The 23,546-nt window shown below is 37.5% G+C and overlaps 2 protein-coding genes across 2 annotated transcripts in view; one reads left to right on the forward strand and one right to left on the reverse strand.

Annotated features, from left to right (window-relative positions):
* Nucleotides 1-12,233: 12,233 nt before the first annotated feature.
* On the reverse strand, nucleotides 12,234-19,027 carry LOC132564200 (triosephosphate isomerase-like). Its single transcript, XM_060228877.1, has 6 exons — nucleotides 18,888-19,027; nucleotides 16,059-16,182; nucleotides 15,307-15,391; nucleotides 15,004-15,136; nucleotides 13,370-13,546; nucleotides 12,234-12,853 (listed from the first exon to the last, which is right to left on the reverse strand). Exons 1-6 carry the CDS (start codon nucleotides 18,997-18,999, stop codon nucleotides 12,735-12,737), a joined length of 750 nt encoding a protein of 249 aa, XP_060084860.1. The 5' UTR covers nucleotides 19,000-19,027; the 3' UTR covers nucleotides 12,234-12,734.
* A 203-nt stretch (nucleotides 19,028-19,230) lies between these two features.
* Nucleotides 19,231-23,546, forward strand: part of LOC132564198 (nonsense-mediated mRNA decay factor SMG8-like) — a 29,182-nt gene continuing 24,866 nt past the window's right edge. The window contains exons 1-4 of the mRNA XM_060228875.1: nucleotides 19,231-19,280; nucleotides 20,174-20,294; nucleotides 22,588-22,623; nucleotides 23,259-23,381. Coding sequence (XP_060084858.1) covers nucleotides 19,231-19,280; nucleotides 20,174-20,294; nucleotides 22,588-22,623; nucleotides 23,259-23,381 — 330 coding nt within the window. The remainder of the gene's footprint in view (nucleotides 19,281-20,173; nucleotides 20,295-22,587; nucleotides 22,624-23,258; nucleotides 23,382-23,546) is intronic.

A 23,546-nucleotide genomic window follows, 5' to 3' on the forward strand; every position in this document is an offset into this window, starting at 1 on the left:
CAACGTCAGAAAGTCACTAAATGAACGCCTGAATCAGACACAGCAACGTCAGAAAGTCACTAAATGAACGCCTGAATCGCACACAGCAACGTCAGAAAGTCACTAAATGAACGCCTGAATCGGACACAGCAACGTCAGAAAGTCACTAAATGTACGCCTGAATCGGACACAGCAACGTCAGAAAGTCACTAAATGTACGCCTGAATCGGACACAGCAACGTCAGAAAGTCACTAAATGCACGCCTGAATCGCACACAGCAACGTCAGAAAGTCACTAAATGTACGCCTGAATCGGACACAGCAACGTCAGAAAGTCACTAAATGTACGCCTGAATCGCACACAGCAACGTCAGAAAGTCATTAGATATATGTCCGAATCGCACACAGCAACGTCAGAAAGTCACTAAATGTACGCCTGAATCGGACACAGCAACGTCAGAAAGTCACTAGATGTACGCCTGAATCGCACACAGCAACGTCAGAAAGTCACTAAATGTACGCCTGAATCAGACACAGCAACGTCAGAAAGTCACTAAATGTACGCCTGAATCAGACACAGCAACGTCAGAAAGTCACTAAATGTACGCCTGAATCAGACACAGCAACGTCAGAAAGTCACTAAATGTACGCCTAAATCAGACACAGCAACGTCAGAAAGTCACTAAATGAACGCCTGAATCGGACACAGCAACGTCAGAAAGTCACTAAATGTACGCCTGAATCAGACACAGCAACGTCAGAAAGTCACTAAATGTACGCCTAAATAAGACACAGCAACGTCAGAAAGTCACTAAATGAACGCCTGAATCAGACACAGCAACGTCAGAAAGTCACTAAATGAACGCCTGAATCGCACACAGCAACGTCAGAAAGTCACTAAATGAACGCCTGAATCGGACACAGCAACGTCAGAAAGTCACTAAATGTACGCCTGAATCGGACACAGCAACGTCAGAAAGTCACTAAATGTACGCCTGAATCGGACACAGCAACGTCAGAAAGTCACTAAATGCACGCCTGAATCGCACACAGCAACGTCAGAAAGTCACTAAATGTACGCCTGAATCGGACACAGCAACGTCAGAAAGTCACTAAATGTACGCCTGAATCGCACACAGCAACGTCAGAAAGTCATTAGATATATGTCCGAATCGCACACAGCAACGTCAGAAAGTCACTAAATGTACGCCTGAATCGGACACAGCAACGTCAGAAAGTCACTAAATGAACGCCTGAATCAGACACAGCAACGTCAGAAAGTCACTAGATGTACGGCTGAATCGGACACAGCAACGTCAGAAAGTCACTAGATGTACGCCTGAATCGCACACAGCAACGTCAGAAAGTCACTAAATGTACGCCTGAATCAGACACAGCAACGTCAGAAAGTCACTAAATGTACGCCTGAATCAGACACAGCAACGTCAGAAAGTCACTAAATGTACGCCTGAATCAGACACAGCAACGTCAGAAAGTCACTAAATGTACGCCTAAATCAGACACAGCAACGTCAGAAAGTCACTAAATGTACGCCTGAATCAGACACAGCAACGTCAGAAAGTCACTAAATGTACGCCTGAATCAGACACAGCAACGTCAGAAAGTCACTAAATGTACGCCTAAATCAGACACAGCAACGTCAGAAAGTCACTAAATGTACGCCTGAATCAGACACAGCAACGTCAGAAAGTCACTAAATGTACGCCTGAATCGGACACAGTAACGTCAGAAAGTCACTAAATGTACGCCTAAATAAGACATAGCAACGTCAGAAAGTCACTAAATGTACGCCTGAATAAGACACAGCAACGTCAGAAAGTCACTAAATGTACGCCTGAATCAGACACAGCAACGTCAGAAAGTCACTAAATGTACGCCTAAATCAGACACAGCAACGTCAGAAAGTCACTAAATGTACGCCTGAATCAGACACAGCAACGTCAGAAAGTCACTAAATGTACGCCTGAATCAGACACAGCAACGTCAGAAAGTCACTAAATGTACGCCTAAATCAGACACAGCAACGTCAGAAAGTCACTAAATGTACGCCTGAATCAGACACAGCAACGTCAGAAAGTCACTAAATGTACGCCTGAATCGGACACAGTAACGTCAGAAAGTCACTAAATGTACGCCTAAATAAGACATAGCAACGTCAGAAAGTCACTAAATGTACGCCTGAATAAGACACAGCAACGTCAGAAAGTCACTAAATGTACGCCTGAATCGGACACAGCAACGTCAGAAAGTCACTAGATGTACGGCTGAATCGGACACAGCAACGTAAGAAAGTCACTAAATGTACGCCTGAATCAGACACAGCAACGTCAGAAAGTCACTAAATGTACGCCTGAATCAGACACAGCAACGTCAGAAAGTCACTAAATGTACGCCTGAATCAGACACAGCAACGTCAGAAAGTCACTAAATGTACGCCTGAGTCAGACACAGCAACGTCAGAAAGTCACTAAATGTACGCCTGAATCGGACACAGCAACGTCAGAAAGTCACTAAATGTACGCCTGAATCAGACACAGCAACGTCAGAAAGTCACTAAATGAACTGTTTTCAAACACAATCGTACACAGACAAACGCTAATGCCTTGTTGACTTAAGTCTTTTTTCTTTGCTTTCAGATTACAAGACCATTAAATAAAGCCAACCAATGTTTCAAGCAACATTTGAGTCGCTTTCTTATCAGGATTGCCTCCCTCTACACGCCATTTAAGTAATATGACATGGCAAAGAGATTGGTTCAAAACAGCTGGAAAGGAGTCTTTCTGATACAATATAACAAGAGGCTCAGTGGGCCTGTATGTTAACCTGGTTTTTCAGATGTTACGATCACTTACGCTCTCTACACTCCTGGAACATGTCAAGGCAAAACTGAAGGTTCCATGTGCGACACCTTGTATAGACAAGACGGAAAGTTTGACCCTTTAATTTACATCAAACGAATCTCGAGGTCGCACAACGGCATACTGAAATGACTATGAAGCTGGTTGTCGATGTTTTGTAGTCTTCAAAAGGAACTTAAAAGCCTGTGATTGGTTAGTTGTTGTTTTTTTCTCCTATAACCAATCAAATTTCTTCGCTTGTGCTTTCAATTTAGGCATGACATGTTCTAGCGGTGCAGAGAGCGAAAGTGATCGTAACATCCTGGTGTATGGAGGATGCTCTTCAGTCGTAACTTATAGCACCCTCGCTTCTTCCCGGGTGTAATAAATTCCTTGTTGTTCCAAAGTCATGCTACAGCCTATACTTGTTTTGTGTAGTTTATATGTACATTTATGAGTGAGTATTTCTCTGTACCAGGAATCTCTTGGTTCAGTGCCGATATCAGTCATTATTCATAATAAAAAATGGTGTAATGGGTAAGATTATTGTCTTATGAAGGTGATTCATGAATTTTTGTCAGCTAAATATGAATATCATGAATAAAAAATGAAAGTATATATTTGTGAAATCTGGATTTGAAAATTTGATAATTCAAGCTTCAGTGCCAAAGAAGCAATAACATACAAAATATAATTATATTCGCTGTCTGCATTAAAGAATTAATTATTACTAAGTGATTATCTCCCCTTTCTGTGGACTGTGATAGCAAGTGATTTATTACCCATAATATTCCACTGGAGAGGTGTGAAATATGCTGTATATCTCGGTATAGGGAACACGCCTCTCTTCCAACCAAAGTTGTTTTATGAATCAAATATTCTCATTGGCGTTCATTTCAAACCCAGCAGCTAACATATACTAGTATGCTTGGCGAGTATCTGTTCCTGCAGTATTTGATATGAAATCAAATTCGTATCCCATTGTATATATGCACATGGTCATATGTTTCTTTAACACGATCAACTATGCGAAGTACATTTTTTTTTTCAAAATGCAATATTAGATTACAAATCTCATCAATTGCCTATTGCTGCCTGTCGCTTCCATAAACTTTTATTCCCAGTACATTACCCCTACCCTTCCATACATTGCTGCCCCAATACATAACTATCCCCACACTTCCCTTCATAGCTGCCCTACCCTACATTACTGATCCACCCTCCCTTTCATTGCAGCCTTACCCTCCCCTATACCGCTGCCATTCCCTTCACTATATTACTGCCCAACCCTCACCTACGTTGCTATTATATCACTTCACTATATTACTGCCCAACCCTCACCTACATTGCTATTATATCACTTCACTATATTACTGCCCAACTCTCACCTACATTGCTATTATATCACTTCACTATATTACTGCCCAACCCTCACCTACATTGCTATTATATCACTTCACTATATACTGTCCCACCCTCCCCTATATCACTGCCCTTCCCTTATCTTCCCCTTATTACTGCTCCATCCTCCTCTAAATCGCTACCATTCCCTTCCTTATATTGCTGCCCTCTTCTCCCCTCAATTGCATCTCTTCCCTCCCCTATATTGTATCTCTTCCCTGCCCTATATTGTATCTCTTCCCTCCCCTAAATTGTATCTCTTCCCTCCCCTATATTGCTGCCGTTTCTTACCTTATATTGCCGCCCCCTTCCTTACAACACTGACCTACTACTTTGTCCTGCCTTGTTGCAATACACCTCTACACATTGCTGCCCGACCCTCCCCTTAATCACTTCCCTTCATTCTACCCGACCCTCTCCTTAATCACTTCCCTACATTCTACCCCACCCTCCCCTTAATTACTTACTTACATTCTACCCGACCCTCCCCTTAATTACTTCCCTACATTCTACCCGACCCTCCCCTTAATTACTTCCCTACATTCTACCCGACCCTCCCCTTAATTACTTCCCTACATTCTACCTGATCCTCCCCTTAATCACTTCCCCACATTCTACCCGACCCTCTCCTTAATCACTTCCCTACATTCTACCCGACCCTCCCCTTAATCACTTCCCTTCATTCTACCCGACCCTCCCCTTAATCACTTCCCTACATTCTACCCCACCCTCCCCTTAATTACTTCCCTACATTCTACCTGATCCTCCCCTTAATCACTTCCCTACATTCTACCCGACCCTCCCCTTAATCACTTCCCTACATTCTACCCGACCCTTAATCACTTCCCTACATTCTACCCGACCCTCCCCTTAATTACTTCCCTACATTCTACCTGATCCTCCCCTTAATCACTTCCCTACATTCTACCCGACCCTCCCCTTAAGAACTTCCCTACATCATCTACCCGATCCTCCCCTTAATCACTTCCCTACGTTCTACCCGATCCTCCCCTTAATCACTTCCCTACGTTCTACCCGACCCTCCCCTTAATCACTTCCGTACATTCTACCCGACCCTCCCCTTAATCACTTCCGTACATTCTACCCGACCCTCCCCTTAATTACTTCCCTACATTCTACCCGACCCTCCCCTTAATTACTTCCATACATTCTACCCAACCCTCCCCTTAATTACTTCCCTACCATCTACCCGACCCTCCCCTTAATTACTTCCCTACATTCTACCCGATCCTCCCCATAATCACTTCCCTTCATTCTACCTGATCCTCCCCTTAAATCACATCCCTACATTCTACGCGATCCTCCCCTTAATTACTTCCCTACATTCTCCCCGACCCTGCCCTTAATAACTTCCCTACATTCTACCCGACCCTCCCCTTAATCACTTCCCTACGTTCTACCCGACCCTCCCCTTAATAACTTCCCTACATTCTACCCGACCATCCCCTTAATCACTTCCCTACATTCTACACGACCCTACTCTTAATTACTTCCCTACATCATCTACCCGACCCTGCCCTTAATAACTTCCCTACGTTCTACCCGACCCTCCCCTTAATCACTTCCCTACATTCTACACGACCCTCCCCTTAATCACTTCCCTACATTCTACCCGACCCTCCCCTTAATCACTTCACTACATTCTACCCGACCCTCCCCTTAATCACTTCCCTACATTCTACACGACCCTCCCCTTAATCACTTCCCTACATTCTACCCAACCCTTCCCTTAAATTACTTCCCTACATTCTACCTGATCCTCCCCTTAATCACTTCCCTACATACTACCCGATCCTCCCCTTAATCACTTCCCTACATTCTACCCTTCCCTTAATTACTTCCCTACATTCTACCCGACCCTCCCCTTAATTACTTCCCTACATTCTACCCAACCCTCCCCTTAATTACTTCCCTACATTCTACCCGACCCTCCCCTTAATCACTACCCTACATACTACCCGATCCTCCCCTTAATTACTTCCCTACATTATACCCGACCCTCCCCTTAATTACTTTCCTACATTCTACCCGACCCTCTCCATAATTACTTCCCTACATTCTACCCGACCCTCTCCATAATTACTTCCCTACAATCTACCGGACCCTCCCCTTAATCACTTCCCTACATTCTACCCGACCCTCCCCTTAATCACTTCACTACATACTACCCGATCCTCCCCTTAATCACCTCTCTACATTCTACCCGACCCTCCCCCCTTAATCACTTCCCTCCATTCTACCCGACCCTTAATTACTTCCCTACATTCTACCCGACCCTCCCCTTAATTACTTCCCTACATTCTAGCCAACCCTCCCCTTAATTACTTCCCTACATTCTACCCGACCCTCCCATTAATCACTTCCCTACATTCTACCCGAGCCTCCCCTAAATTGCTGCCTTACGACCTCCCTTACATCCACTGTTGTCCTACACTTTCCTTTTCGACATTGCTGTTCCACCCCATCCCTGCCTTACCATTCCCTTTCCCCAACGCTACGTTACTGCCCTACCTCCTCTACCACATTCATCACTACCGTTCCATCCATCCCTCTATTCAGTCTATTGCTTTCCCCTCACAAATCCAGCCCCTCCACCAGCCACACCCCCTTTCCTTCACACTAAATTGCTGCTTCACAGGCGGAATGAAACTTAAACTGACGACAGAATAAGTGGAAATATATAATAAACCACAGATTTTAACTCCTCAGCGACATATTACGCTAGAAATGACGGATGAGATTATCACAACGTTGAAACGTAAGTATTCCCTGAAATGCAAGTATGGCTACTATGTTTTGGAATCTCTCTAGAATTGTGGATATAAATCTACCATTCCCGCCAATCACTGAAGAATTTCCTTTTTGATGGACATTAACAAGGAATTTCTATAGAAGGAAAACTGTCTGATTACGCATCCTAAAAAGACGAGAAGTTCAGAATCCGATTTTATGATTTTTATAATAGATGATAGTATCACGTGTTCCTTGTTAATGACGGATTACAGTATATCTTGTGCTCCTTAATAATGACGGCTGATGGTGTTCCACGTGTTCTTTGTGTACGAAAGATGGCAATAATTGTTTGATCAGAGGATCAACAAGGGCGTTATTATACTATTACTACGATCTCAAATATTGCTGGAATTCGTTTACAAGTAGAATCTATTTCCAGCGTAATCGTGAAGGACGGAAACGTAATTTGACCACGAATAAATCACTCGCTGGATTGCTAATTAAACTTATTTTAAACAGTTGACACGTTTCTAGAAATGTGATGTAAAGCGTCATGACCTGGTATACAAATGTATATGGGTTACAGTTTCCGGTACAAATACAGTTTACAGGGGAAATACAACCTACGCTGGACACGCTCCGCTTGTTTTGGATCAAGAAAATGATGTAAGAACACGTCGTTTTACCAGATCTGAAGTCACGTGCTTGTTGGTATATAATTGACAGCCGTGCCTATCAACACTGGGCTAGGAGCTTGGTGTGTTTTACTAGCACGGAATTTTATCTGGTGTGTGGCGTCAACATGGAGTCAACTCGCTTGTATGGTATAGTAATATGGTGAGTGTAGGAAATCATTTTCTTTTTCTAATTCATAATTGTACATAATGTATATTTGTTACTGTGATTCCTAGTGATTTTGTAGAAAATCGTGAATGCTAGTTTCGTTGCAATTTAAAATGTGGAATTTCTTATCGTTATAGTGTTACAACGTATTTCGGTATTCGAAGTTATTTTTACGATATATTTACTTATTTATAATGTACATTCATGTGTTTAACATTTGTCATGCATTTCGAAAGCATCAGTTACCACATGAGTCATTTAATCCTTATGAAATACCTGAATGCGTTGCTGAAAAATGCAACGTTTAATTACGTTACATTAATGAAGTTATATTTTGTTATCGTAATTTCGGGTAAAATTTTACCACAATCATACATTTTGATGTTTTTTTTATCCCAAATGTTGAAATATGCACTTGTTTTATCATAGGCGTTGAGAATGTTATAATAACTTGTGTCAATCATATTATCTATCGTTACAACAATAAAATATCTTTAATTAAATCTTAACAGATCATTGAATTTTTTTCAGTCTTGCAATAGTCCTCCTGTCATTGACCACGCCCACTTCCGGTCAGACTGATGTGCTGGTAGGTACAAGTAAGTATCAGCTAGTGTTATTTATTATATTTTATCTAAGGATAACGGTAGAAATCTGATCGCCAAAATTTCTTAAATTGAATTTTTGACTTTTGGTATCAAGATCTTTTCTTAAAAGGTTAGATTTCAGAAAGTAATTTAGACATAAAAATAACTGAAATACGGCCATCTTTGATATTTTCAAAGCAATTTTTTTAAAAGTTCTTTTTTTATTACAATGATATAGAATTATCCTTGGATTATGAGTACAGCTATATATTAAGAATATTAAAACACAAAAGTCACAGATGTTACCGTCTGGAGTGTATCTTGTACTGATTTATATCCTACTTCCGGTCAAACACGACTTAATTGTTGTTAGTAAACTATAGATATTCGTTACTGAACGACTACAGATGTAAGGATCATTTCATTAAACATCAATGTTATTTGATACTATCACCATTTGATTAATATGATAGATTAACTTTGTTTTGCGTTGGTATAAAAAAAATGGGGTTTTTTTTATATTATTTCTCTTTTTTTACAAGACCGCCCCATACAAAGCCCGGATCAAGAACTCCCGGAACCTCTAGAACGGCCGGAACTGGAGACGTTGGAAGCACCGGAGCCACCAGAAGCAGCAGATGTGGAACCTTGCTTTTGTGGAATACGATGTTGTACAAATCCCTTTGAACTTACACGATCCCCATCGCTGCTGAACTTCCATTTACCGGAAGTGACGAGCCTATCGTGTTGTGGATGTATGCAGTGTCCGGCGGATTATTTCATACTACCAGTTTCCAGCTCTTTCGCGTTTTCCATGCTGATGTCGATTCCGTCAGCCAGAATGCCTGGTTAGCATTTTGACAGTCTTAACATTTTGTAACAAGTTTAGAGAACTGTTCTGCAGTAATGTTTTTTTTCTCTTGGAGATAAATCGTCAACTCCTGAAGTGATTGACACACGATGCCGCCATTGTATCCTCAATACAGCGGTTTTCGATTCCATTGGCGTATTACCAACTTCGTCAGCAAAACAAAATAACTATCTGTTTTTTGTAGATGAGTAACACACTTAATAACACATCATTCAGTTGACTTTTGTATAAAACCAACGGAAATTTAATCTAAAGAGTAATTCATAATTAAACATAATCCTGTATTGATGTCTTAATTAGTTTATGTGTGCACCAATAATTAAATATTAAGTTATCAAAGATGGTGACTGGTTTTTTTCCGAACGAATGAAATTCAAATTTGTTTGTCGTCATGGTTACAGACGCGGATGTTGTTTTAAAAAGAGATTATCAACAACTTTCTCATGAAATACACAAACCACACACGACATCAACTAAAACTTTGATTCCGTGCTTTGTCGGTTAATTTTATTTCGGGATGAAAAATATACACTGTGCCGTTAATTGACAAAATTTTAATAATCTGTGTCTAGGGCTGCACAGCTGTGTGGCCAAGCTCAACTTACATAGCAAATGAAGTCACGGTACCTGCAATTATGTCAATTACACCCTTTGCTTGTACACTCTTTCCCTCAATAAAAGCTGTTGAAAAAATACTCTTTTATAATGTGTTATTAATAATCAACCATATTGTATTTGTAGGTATATGGGATGTAGATGTTCTATTCACGCACGTGTTGACTACATATAGTTGACTTATTTTCACCCATCTCCGCTTATGAATTGCTGAATATAGCAAAATTTCAATATAGACATTAAGAAAATAAAGTCATATAGTTTAAAGAGCATTATAATCTCTCCCTAACAATCATGTAAAACAATTCACTTTGTCCATGAAATAGAGTAGACAGCAAGATTTAATCAGCCGGAAGTAATGCGGTGACGGGTTGTTGTTGTTATACAATAGATATGACTATCCTAGCTACATTAACTGAGGTGGAAAGTCTAATGCTGCTGTAATATACACCAAGGTCGGCTTGTATAAAACGAATTCAGTACCGTTGTTTATTGTCAGATGACATTAATTCACCTGTTCCTTGTTAATGATGGATGACATTATTTCTTGAGTTCTTAGTTAATGATGGATGACGGTATTTCTTGTGTTCAATGTTAATGACGGCTGACAGTATTTCTTGAGTTCTTAGTTAATGATGGATGACGATATTTCTTGTGTTCAATGTTTATCACGGATGACAGTATTTATTGTGTTCCTTGTTAATGACTGATGACAGTATTTCTTGTGTTCAATGTTAATGACGGACGGCAGTGTTCTGTGTGTTCCTTAATAATGACGGATGACGGTATTTTTTGTGTTCCTTATTAATGACGGATGAAATGGTGTCAGTTGCTGACAGCAAGATGTCAGCAGATTGTATAATGATAACCATGTAACTGCTCTTTAGAAACACAATATCATTTTCCAAAGCCAATTTCAAGCTTACGGCTTTCACAACAAAAGGTTCTTGCCATCACTGACGAGTCCTAGAATGACGAAGCGGTTGTAAGGTGCAGTTTAATTCATCGTTTGACTCTACTGTATCTAACAGTAAATTCGCAAGGAAATTTGTGTCAAGGCATTATTTGTCCGGACGTTCCGGTTTAAAATAGCATTATGTATCAAATCCCAAATTTTCAAAAATTCATAGCTGCAAGTTGTTTTCTTGTAAGATCCTAAATGTTTTTAAAAATTCATCCAATGCTATCTGGTAACAAATGCGTTGTCCTGAATGAGATATGATAATTTTCGATCTTAACAGTATTATAACAGGGTGAAGCAATTCTTCCGGTAGTAGCAACTTCTTTTTATCTTATTGAGCATATCTTTGAAATGGATTTCAAACTACAGTAACATGCTGGATGTTTTGCAGTGCAGATAGGTTGTCGGACTTGTGCATGCGAATTGCCGATAATGGGTAGTACAATAGGTTGCATTGAACATTTCAGCCGAAGTTTGGGACCTCTCATCCTCCATACTCTATGCATAACGATCACTTCCGCTCTCTACACCCCTGGAACATGTCAAGGCAAAACTGAAGGTTCCACGTGCGACACCTAGTGGACAAGACGAAGAGACCAGTTTGATCCTTTAATGTACATGAAACGAATATTGGGGTATAAAATAAAGGTATACCATATCAGCCCGTGATTGGTCATTTTTCCCCCAAAAACCAATCAAAACACATCGCTTGAGCGTTCAATTTTGCCCTGACATGTTCCACGGGAAAGTGATTTCAACTCCTAGAATATCAAGGATTTGTGACCTCTAGGATGAGGACTAGAAAAATGATACAAAAAACGGCGGCTACGCCCTTATATGTCGGTGTGTTAGAGTTGTACAATGTAGAACAAGACAAAGACAATTTCTTTATAAAACTAAACTTATCCCAATTTGAGTATTTTTTGTAAAAATGGTTTTGGATATATTTATTAAATTTCCAACGAAAAAGGTAAAGTTCACCATCTCACATATCCGTAATGCTTCTATCATAGATGTTCGCCTTGCCATGTGGCACGACCAGACAGAATAAGTATAAAGTTTTCTATAGGCAACAAGACTGCTCTCCCTTTAATCACTAAATATCCTGTGTTCAGTTATATATCGCCTCTATGTAAAAAATCTATTTGAAGTTGTCTTGTGTAAGATTGTGATACTTTAATGTTTTATTTCTGTTCTGATATAAACAATTCTAAAACAGTATCTATTTTTGTATGATGTAGGCTTGTAGTATTATCAATTTGTTAATACTTGGACTGTAATTAAATTTAACAATGCGTACTTGTATATATTGTATTAAAAAATAAAAATATTTTTGAATTAACAAAACAGAAAGACAAACGATATTTATTCACATATCTTTTATTTTTCAAATGTTTACATGAGATTTTATACAGCAAATGATAATACACTGCTGCAATGACTGTAACAACACTAAGCTGGTAGGAGATTAGCAGGGACTGCCTTTATAATAAGGCTTACACACATAAAAATATTCCTATTAAAAATCTCTGAAATGAAAGGACTCAGCATACATATTGTTATGAGTAGTAACAAGAACCATTTTAACCATGGGATATATATACTACACCTTCAATTCAAAAGGTTATAAATTTACAATCATCAATGTTTTGTGGTGAAGCTAATGCTGTGATGAACCTTGTGTTTCATGTACAAACATGTAGCTCACTCACAGAAGCACTTTATTTTAGCAACAGCTCTGTTTTAAGCACATGCAATCTCTACAGGTGATGTTTCTTGTGCACACACATTGTCCATGAACCGTTCCAGGGCTGCTCCGTCAGTATACAACAAGCACTTTGTTTCAGTGTGAGTTAAATGGAATGTTACTCCTTGGCGTTCACAATTTTCACAAAGTCGGGTTTGAGGGAAGCACCACCTACTAGAAAACCATCAATGTCTTCTTTCTGGGCTAGATCCTTACAATTACCAGCATTGACAGATCCTGTTAAATAAAAAAAGGGATACATTGAAATATATATTGGAACTCAGTCTCCTAAATCATAGCTAATAACAATGAATATCATAGTACAAACACATCAAACAGTTTTTCTACAGTAAAAGTTTGTCTACCAAAAGAAACAAATATTTGACAGATCTTATGACATTTTTTTCTGTAAAAATGAGTCTCCTAAAACACACAAATCTATGACAGATCTTGGCAGCCATTATTTGTAATATTAAACAGATCTGATCATTTTTTTCTGTAAATCTTGGTCTCCCAAAATATACAATTATTTGACAGATCTGATTTCAGCAGTTTTCTATAAAACTTTGTCGCTTAAAACAATCAAATAATGGATGTATGTTTGGATGTTTCTTTGGGGATTTTTTTGTTGTTTGTAAAACATTGTCTCCAGAAACAACACTTGTTTAAAAGATTGGATGTCAACTTTTTAGAAATCTGATCGTTTCTACCATTTCACCATAAAAAAATACAACAAAATGATCTCCAGCTCACCTCCATAAATAATACGAAGACTCTGTGCCACAGTATCAGATGTTTTTCCTGCAAGCCATGCCCTCAGTTTTTGATGTACTTCCTGGGCCTGGTCAGGTGTGGCTGTTTTACCAGTACCAATAGCCCACACAGGTTCATAGGCTAGTACCACCTTCCCCCAGTTGTCTCCAATGTTTTCTTTGTTAAAAGATATACATTTCATTGACTATTCAATATATACATAAAATTTAATAATGATACAACTTTGTACTACAATTTATACCAATTCCATAGAAACAACAAGGTGGACCAAGAAATATTATCATAAATTGATTCTTAAATTCAATACAAGCTTAAAGGTGAAAACCACCATCACCAATCATGAAATGTTAAGTTTTCCAAGCATATGCTACAAAGCTAACATTCACTAACTTATTCTTATTCAAAATAACAACAAGCAGTTATGGTAACTATCTAAACTATATCAGGGCTCTCACACCCCATTTTGGGACTGGGGCCCGGGGCCCTTTGAATTGAGAAAAATGGTGTTTTCCTTAGAATTGGGGAAACTTGGGGTCTAAATTGGGAAAAAAAAGATACTATTTTGCATTGGGAATGGGGCCGAATATCGGCCCTAAATCTGGCAGATCGAGAGCCCTGTATATGTTTTGGAGTAACACAAATGCCCTCACTGGCATTAAGGAGATGTTCGTGAAACAAACCAAATTAAGAACAAACGGGTAAACTAATTTGACCCATGATCTGTGGTGACCTTTATATCAATTATGACTGAACTTCAGATTGCTATAATATGTGTAAATAACAATATAATATGTTGATTTGTATTGATGGATTCATTGACCTGTGACCTATGGTGACCTATGTATCGATTTATGACAAGAACGATTTCAAGTCAAGCAATAATTCTTCCATTTGAGCTGACAATACATAACACTGTACTTGGTATATAAAGAAAAGTTATAAATAGATGAGTATTCCCATGTGTGGCCTCTCACAGCATGCTTAGTTTCAATTGTTTTAAAAGTTCCCTGAATTTTTCTTGATAAGGAAACAGCAAATATTGCCAGCAATATTATACATAGTTAACAGCAAAACAAACATTAACAGTAAATTAATTAAATTTCAAGCATTGATTGTAGTAATCCCAAATTATATCCACCTCTTCCCTCCATAATATGTTACTGCCAAAGCCTTAGTTCCGAATTATATTTCAATCTCAAGTTATCTTCCCAATGATCAGAAATTTATGTAATTTTTCATAACACATTTCATTGCTGGTTGTGGTGGCCATATTGTACTTCAGTTGAACACAAAATTAAGATCATTTGTCCAGAATCATCCACTGATTGCTCATACAATGTTTATTTATATCATCAAACAACAGGTCCTTGGGGCCTGTATCACTCACCAGGCTGATTCAGCTTTTCAGTCGTTCAACAAAGAACTTCAATTATGATAATATCTGAAATAATATGGGTCCCTATTCGTTCACAGCCTTGTCAAATAAAAATCATATTCATAAAAACTTCCTCTGATCAAACCAGGATGATATTGTTTGGGCCAGGTGACCTAAAACATTTACTGACACACAAAAAGGATGAAAGATGGAGCCCTATAATAGCTAAAAATGGTACCTATCAGTGCTGTAGTCTGTCGTTGTACTACATCCATTGTTTGATCTGCCTCTCTCTCTTCAAGCTTTTCTCCTATACAGGCAATGACACTAAGTCCCTGTGAGAGTGCATACTTTGTCTTTGCACCAACCAGCTACACAGAGAAACAAACAGCAAATATAAATTCTCGTTGAATTGTCTCATGCTCTAAAACATCACAGAATAATTTTCTTCCCAAAATGAGACAAAAATAACTATTCCAAACCAGTAGAAAAAAGCCCTGACTGATGTGATATAAAATCAAAGAAGGGTTTACATTCGTACCTCATCATTTTCACCAAATACATTCCTTCTCTCGGAATGTCCAAGGATAACCCATTCACATCCACAGTCTTTTATCATTTCAGGGCTTAAATAGAAGTACATAAATATCATATATACAGTAGTGAATGAAATAATCATTTTCTTGCTTTTTAGAACATGTTATAATTTAAACAATAAATGAATTGAAATTTATGAAAATTAAATATTTTCTCTTTGCTTTAAAGATTAATAAGGCAATGTTTCAAAACAAATCATAATTTTAGCAATAGGAAATATTTATTTCTATAAATGCAGGTTCTAAAACATTTCATTGGAGCCTTTTGAATAAAGAAAATAGTTATGACAGTTGCTGCTCTGGAAGAAATTGTAAAATACATAATTATGATGCTTGTAATCTTGCTGAAGAACTAAGTTATTGAACGTAAATTTTAATACCTCAATCATATGTTGAAAAAAAAGTGTTTTTACTGTCATAAATTCAAAACTTAATGATAAGGACAAGATAATTCTCTGTTATGATGGTGTTAAATATAGCATACAGACTTTCATCTGTGTGACAAAATTATGAGCTAAGTCACAGTGCTTAATTTGTATCATCTGGTCATTGAACTTTCAATTTCTGTTTGTTTTCTTGATGGTTCTGTCCTTCCATGAACATCCAGGGTCAATTTAAGACATTGACGCTTTGTAGTAGCTGGCCTAGGACTCGACCCTCATGTACAAGACAAAATAATCATAAAGTTCTTACAAACCTGATATCACCTGTGAATGCTCCTTTGCCAGCTTTATAACAGTTCTGTGCAGCGACACCGATGTTGGCGTTCAACTTCTGTCGGGCATAATCCAAGTAGATCGCTGGCGGAGAGACTACAACATCTGTGAAATAGTTGGGAAATTAAAAAAATTGTTAGAAAGAATACAACATTACTAAGGGGGCTACCATCACTTAAATCAAAACAGGAGATAATACATGGTAAATTATAGGGGAAAAGTATCCAAAATTATGGAAAATTGTGGCACTGTTGATTTTTACCAACTGTTCATCATGTCTCTTGATACATGGTACAGAATGAGTAACAACTAAAGAAAAACATTCAAGAAGCCAGCACTTTTACCACTCAAGCCAAGAAAAACCTAGGACATCAGCAGGGTTCTGGATGCATGAAAGATGTATGCTGTTTACATCAACATTTAAAGACAGAGGCTAAACAAACCTAGAGCCATGTTTACTATTGGTTAAATCAAGAACCAATCGTAAAATGATTTATCTACAACTTATGAAACTCTCATTTTCTCTTATTTTTGTTTTTTGATGAATTATCAATTCTATACAACAAACTGAATTAATCAGCCAACAGCATGTCACTGCAATCTTTACAAAGCAGTCTCATTGAACCATCGACTACAACTGTAAAGCTCTGCAAAAGATAAAGGTTGAAACTAATGGCTTAGATGTTGCATTATGGAATAAAGCAGTCTAACATCCCATGTGTTATAAAATATATAATGAATTCCCAAATATTGGTGTTCTGTATCGATGCACTCAGTCGTTAAACACACACAAAAAAAATGTCTCCAACAACCGAAACAAACAAGCCACAACGATGACCTACACATTTCATAAACTTCATCTGTATTGGTATCAGCTAGTAGTCAAACACTGATGTGAATCAAATATTTCCTGAATTATTTCATTAATTAATAAGTAGAAGGTGACACATCAGTTTCCTTACCCATCATGTTACTATTTTGAAGTGAACACCAAGAATCTTCTGGAATATATCAGTGCCCTACATCAAGAAGTACATGTAAAATCAAAGGTAAGGTTATTTACAAATTATAGATGACATGACCTTACACTTGTCAATGAAAAGTATGAATAACAATTATGATGTACTCCAACATTGCCTAAATTTAGCTTGGAAGCATGGGAGTCAAAAGCGGACACGAAATTCAAACCAAGTAATGCCATGCTATACAATATACATAAATATTTGAGTCCTGATTTCATGCTTTTCCTGTGGAACTGGCTCAAATTTTGAGAACCCATTGATTTTTTTTCAAGTGACTGGATTAAGCAAAATTTTTGGAAATGGTGATCTGGACTCACCAGAAAAAAATCCTACAAAAATTACAACTTGAACACACACCTTAAGTATAAGGTTCCAATGACTAGCAGTGTAGGATATAGTGCTATCAATAACTTTTTTGTGTAGGTCAAAGGTCAAAATATAGGTCAGAGTGACCTTCTTTCAATACAGGACACACCACAGCACCAAGATGAACCTTTAACTCAAGTATGAAGTTCCAGTGATCAGTAGAAGCTGGAGTTTAGACAAACTTTCTCTTTGATGTAAGTCAAAGGTCAAAATGCATGCCAGAGTGACCCTCTTTTGATACATGACACACCATGCATGTCACCAAAGTGACCCCATATCCCAGGTATGAAGATTCATTGACATGTAGTGTAGGGCTCAGATTGAATCTGGACAAGATAGCAGAAAGATTGACAGATACCATGTAAAACTCTCTCCTCAAGTCCCTGTTTGGGGACTTATCATATATTATACCAATAATAATCATGCACAGGATCTATTTTTAGAATGTATATATACTATATCTTGCCCTGTGCTTTCTCTTATTATATATTTCATTGTTAACATTAAATAATTTTGTTTACACCTGTGAACCTGAAAACTCCAATGTTCCCCTTATTTCTGAACTACCTGGGTACATGTACAATGTACACCAATGTGCCAGGACTTGAGTTCCAGTACATCCCCTTAAATCTACAGGACATTCCCTACATGTAGTGTTGTATGTATGAAAATAACTAAATGCTTAATAATGCTACTGAAACTTATCATTTTATTCAATACAATGAATCAAATACAACAATGAAATCATAATGTGGCAATATGCATTTTCACAAATACACCTTTGCACACATATGACATAACAATATGCATATCTCCAATTTTATAACAGAATCACATCAATATCACCACTATAATCATTGATATATCTATAGATATGCATATAAACACATTCAAACATCAGATATCCATACTTACCAGTATACAATCTAGCCTACATACACATATTATACATACATGTGCACTCTGCATGTACACACACACACACACTCTCACCCCCTCACACGCTACTGAAAAACCCTAATGATGATGATGATGGTTATTCGTCTCTGTGACTCTGCCCGTTGCGGGCCATTGTCCAATGTAGTCGATTCTCTGGAGACGCGCAAAAAAAAACCACACACATACACCAAAAGTAAAATAAAATAAATAAATGAGTTCTGCAGACAGCAGCTTGTGCTCCAACAAAATAATCTGATAAACTGTTTTCTTTGTTCGTTGTCATTGACACATGAATATCAATGCATTTAAACATCATATATGAATTCCTCGGTTATTTTACATTTTTAAGATCGGGGTTTTCCATAGTAAAAACCGGGTCTTAAGACAGAAGGGAGGCCTGTAGGCTGTACAAGATGGAATGTAACCCCCAGCTGCCTGTGGTCATTTATTGTGATCGGAACTGCATCAGTGTCATAAGCTTACCAGTATTTTCGTTCAAAGGTCCTGCATTCATGAACGCAACAATTTCGTCAATATCGGGTTTCAAGCCGTTCATCTTCCAGTTGCCACCAACGAAAAATTTTCTGTCTCCCATCTTTGATGTCTTAAACGTATACCGGCAAAGTGACCTTGATGTTGACAAGGTCGGTCAAATCAGCGTTATGTAGAAGCTCAAATTTACAGGTTTCGTGCCAAACGTTTGAGATCCCGTGATAAAATTAGTATTTTCGGAAGGTCTCTTAAATGTACATAGTAATAATCTTGAACGTAAAGTAATTCCTTTCGAATATTTTCGTGATTATCCATAAGGATAATGAAACAAGAAATGGCTGCGCCCTTAGGAGTGTTGTCGTTTCCCTTAGTTTTGGACCCACAGTAAGCAAAGCCATTTTTCATACCTTATTTTATATTCAATACGTTGCTTTTGCCACAAAATTATGCATATTTTATTCTGATTTAATCACTCTTATATCTGTATAACAGGAAATATTTGAAAGTACATGAACACAAGACTCAATCTCTCATCTCACAGCTGATCCAGTCTTATCTGTATCTGGAGCGAAAACAACCAAATTTAATTTCAGTCCACTCAATCATACAAGTACTTTTGAATGGCTTCGCATAATATGAGACATGCACTGCCTGGAAAGAGCGTGGCTTACATGCCACAGTGGCATTCTCGGTTGAAAGTATCAAGAAAATATAATAATGACACATTTTTATTGACTTGTTAGTGTTTGGAGAAATGAAGATTTTTTTTGGTGGCATGCTACATTGAATGATTAATCACGCTATTTTTCTGATGTTGACGTTTTTATGCATGTGTATATGTTGTAACATCATGATATTCGTTGGCGTTATACACCAATTACTTGGAAGAATAAAGAAATTTTAATTCATGCCAGAGTAAAATCTAATTGTTTTCAGTAAAAATCAAAGGTAAGCAAAAAAAATAAAGAAAGTGAAAATGCTGTCATAGGTTTCTATGTTAACATTAGCTATGGGTAAAGTAGATTTTCTAAAAGTCTCCACATGAAATGTGTTCAAACACAAAAGACCACTGATAATCAGGTTTTCTGGTTACCTCTCATAGAAAGGCACTCTTCCATCAGGGCCAACAAGATTGATTAATATACGCTTAAAGCTTGTTCTGCATTTTTTGTAAAATAAATAAAGTTAATGGAACATTTTAAATATTAGCATAAGCATTAACATAACATTTTAACAAACCTTACTATGTTATGATGTGTTCCTGTTTTACTTGGCAGCACTTTTCCCAACAAGGACAAGAAAGTGGTGGTGATCTCGATCATTGGGAAAAGTGAGCTGAGTGGATTTGCCTCTAAAGCCTCCATACTAAACCCTCTGTTGGAGAAGGATGTCTTTAAGGTGAGAACATGATAAAAATGATATTTCTGTGTGATACTTTGAAATGAAATATTTACATGCATGTACATTCAGTTTTCTTAAAATATGCAATACCATAATACTGTATATCATTGTTGACATTTTTTTAGCCCACCATCATCAGATGATGGGCTTTTCTATATGCCCTACTTCCATGGTCTTTCATTTGTCTATCTGTTCGTAAACAATTTTTATTACTATGATTTCTGGAGAAGTACCAGATGGATCTTTTCTAAATTTCATATATAGGTTCCCTTTGGTCCCTAATTGTGCTGATTTTATTTTGGGTCTGATCAGAAACACAAAATGGCTAAAAAGCAGCCATCTTTGATTTTTACAATCAAGTTTGATATCACTTTTTGCTTAGAAATACTGGATGGGTCTCTGATCTCTCAAATATCATTTGTATGTTCCCCATTGTCTGTAGTTGTACCAGTTTGATTTTGGGATTGATTACTTAAAAAAAGGACCGACAGGCAGCCATCTTTGATGTTGAAAAAGAAAGTTTGTTATCAGTATTTCATAAGAAGTACCAGAGGGATTGCTCTCAAAATTCATATGTAGGTGTCCGTTGGTCCCTACTTGTGCATGTTTGATTTTTTGACATATCAGAAAACAAAATGGCCAACAGACTGCCATCTTGGATTGTGCCTGGTAAAGTTTGTTAATGCTATTTCTTGAAAATAACAGTCCTAAATTGTGCCTGTTTAATTTTGAGATTGATCAGAAAAACCAAATAATTGACAGGCGACCATGTTGGATTTGGTAGTTACTGAAACAGATTATTTTCTCTATTTCTGCAAAGGATTATTCAGATTTCTTATTATTACTTGGTAAGAGCAAAACCAGAGGACAGAAGAGAAAAGAAGGAAAAGATTTGACTTTTAAAGAATAAGTAAAAATCAAACATGCTGGACTCCAAGATCCCTGTGGGATGCTTGTTTTATTTTGCATTTTCTTTGCATGAGGCAAAATAAGAAATGTGCTTGATTTTAACCACTTCATGTTCTCAAGAAAGTAAATCTTGGACCCACAGATTTTGGATGCATTATCAAATAGCAACCATTTGGAATCTTTAGATATATAATATCAGTATTTAATTTTGTTTGTGATATCTTGCTATTTAAGTTTATCTCACTGTTGGCCTTGTAGTTGATTATCTGTTAAGTTTTTAGCCCACCATCATCAGATGGTGGGGTATTCAGATCGCCCTGCGTCCGTGGTCTGTCCGTCCGTAAACAATTCTTGTTACCACTATTTCTGGGAAAGTACTGGATGGATCTTTCTCAAATTTCATATGCAGTTTCCCCTTGGTCCCTAGTTGTGCATTGTACCTTTATTGGACTCATTTGAATTCAAGATGGCCGATAGGCAGCCATCTTGGATTTTGGAAGTAAAAGTTTGTTACCGCTATTTCTGGGAAAGTACTGGATGGATCTTTCTCAAATTTCATATGCAGGTTCCCCTTGGTCCCTAGTTGTGCACTGTACCTTTTCTGGACTGATTTGAATTCAAGATGGCTGACAGACGGCCATCTTGGATTTTGGAAGTAAAAGTTTGTTATTGCTATTTCTTGGAAAGTACTGGATGGATCTTTCTCAAATTTCATATGCAGGTTCCCCTTGGTCCCTAGTTGTGCATTGTACCTTTTTGGACTGATCTGAAATCAAGATGGCTGACAGGCAGCCATCTTGGATGTCGACAGTAATACAGCACAAGCATATTTTCTTCGATATTCTATCATATTGATTCAAGACCATGTCTATTATCCACCTGTAACTGACTGCTATCTAATAATACTTTGGGATCTTTTTCAAATGATATTTGCTAATAGGTGCTTAATAAAAATATCTTGTGCCATCATTGAGTACATTCAATGAAGACCAGTTCATGAACATTTACAAAACCTGTAACACAAAAAAAAAATAAACAAATCTTCAAGAACTGAAAACAGATCCTCAAATGGTGGGCGCCAAGATCCCTGTGGGATCTCTTGTTTATAATTAAATCTATTTGAAGGTCTTGTTATTGAAAGTTTGTTTTTTCTTACTATTTAGATAAGTAATAAAGTTAAAGACTTTTTTCAGTGTTAGCACAAGTTTGGAAAGTTATATTATGAATGCCTCTTTAAAATTATAGGTGCTTCATCTTTCTGCTTCCAGCTTTGTGATCAGATTGGTTTTCAAGGAATTGAAGCTCATTTCTATATCAGAATATTAATCTATCAATCAAATAGATAGAATACAAATTGATATACATTCTGTTTTTACTTCAGTGTGTACCTGGGGCTGCACAAGAGATTACAGAAAAAGTAAGTATTGATTTAAACGTACTTGAACTGAAAGAAATTTTTCATGAAGCTACCAATCTCAAAAGTCACAGCAAAGTTTTCTCCATTCTTTATCACCAGGACTATGTTCCATAAGACTGATGTGTATTCATACCTAGGTACATACTATGTGAATCTTTGTGTGGCCTATGGTTACACGGTCCAGGGATTAATCTGGACGAATTTCACTACCAGAAAAGGGTAGTAATACCCAAATGGTATGTTTCTGGATATAAACAATTTCCCATAATGAAAATATACTGGAAACTTGGGAAAATTTCCCTAAAACCGGAAAAAGTTTTCCCAAAAACACAGCTAATTAGTATATTTTTCTGAACTTTTTTTTGAAATCATGCCATCATGAAAAAGATATATTCTAACCTCAACATTGTCATATTTCATTCATGTAATCTGCATGTATGCTATTTATTTTGATCCCATCCCCCTTTTGAATCAAGACCAACAGGGCTATCTGAAATTTATCCATTCTTAGAGTAGGCCAAAAATTCCCCTTTTCCACAGCGGGTAGTATTCACCAAATACTAGATTAACTCATGCTGTTTATAAGCTATTTATAGAATTGAGATTCTGATTTTGGCCTGATTGGCTGTTTTCAGGGCGATATTGAATGTTATTATGACAATGAGGGCCAGGCTGTATACCTCCATCATCGCAGTCTTTATGATGTCCACCGACTGGCCATGCTGTCTCAGAAGCTTGTCAAGGAAGAGTCTGCACAGGTCAGTCACTCAGTTTTCAAATAATTAAAGTGACCATCTGTTTTTATCTTGTTATAAATCCTGATTGGTCATAAAAAACTGTAGTAACTTTTACATTAACATTAAGTGTTCCAGTGATTTCCTTATCATTGTTGTAAGGTTTACAGGACTAGTGACAGATTTGTT

This window comes from Ylistrum balloti, unplaced genomic scaffold (assembly GCF_031769215.1).
Source record: "Ylistrum balloti isolate Yb309-2 unplaced genomic scaffold, AGI_CSIRO_Ybal_v1 Utg372054, whole genome shotgun sequence".
Lineage (NCBI taxonomy): Eukaryota > Metazoa > Mollusca > Bivalvia > Pectinida > Pectinidae > Ylistrum > Ylistrum balloti.

Coding starts and splice junctions, on each gene's coding strand:
- LOC132564200 (XM_060228877.1), bottom strand. CDS start 18,999: ATGGGAGACAGAAAATTTTTCGTTGGTGGCAACTGGAAGATGAACGGC. Junction 15,137..15,306: donor TATTTGGTGAAAATGATGAG/GTACGAATGTAA, acceptor TTCTCTGTGTAG/CTGGTTGGTGCAAAGACAAA. Junction 13,547..15,003: donor ACAGACTACAGCACTGATAG/GTACCATTTTTA, acceptor CTTTTAACAAAG/AAAACATTGGAGACAACTGG.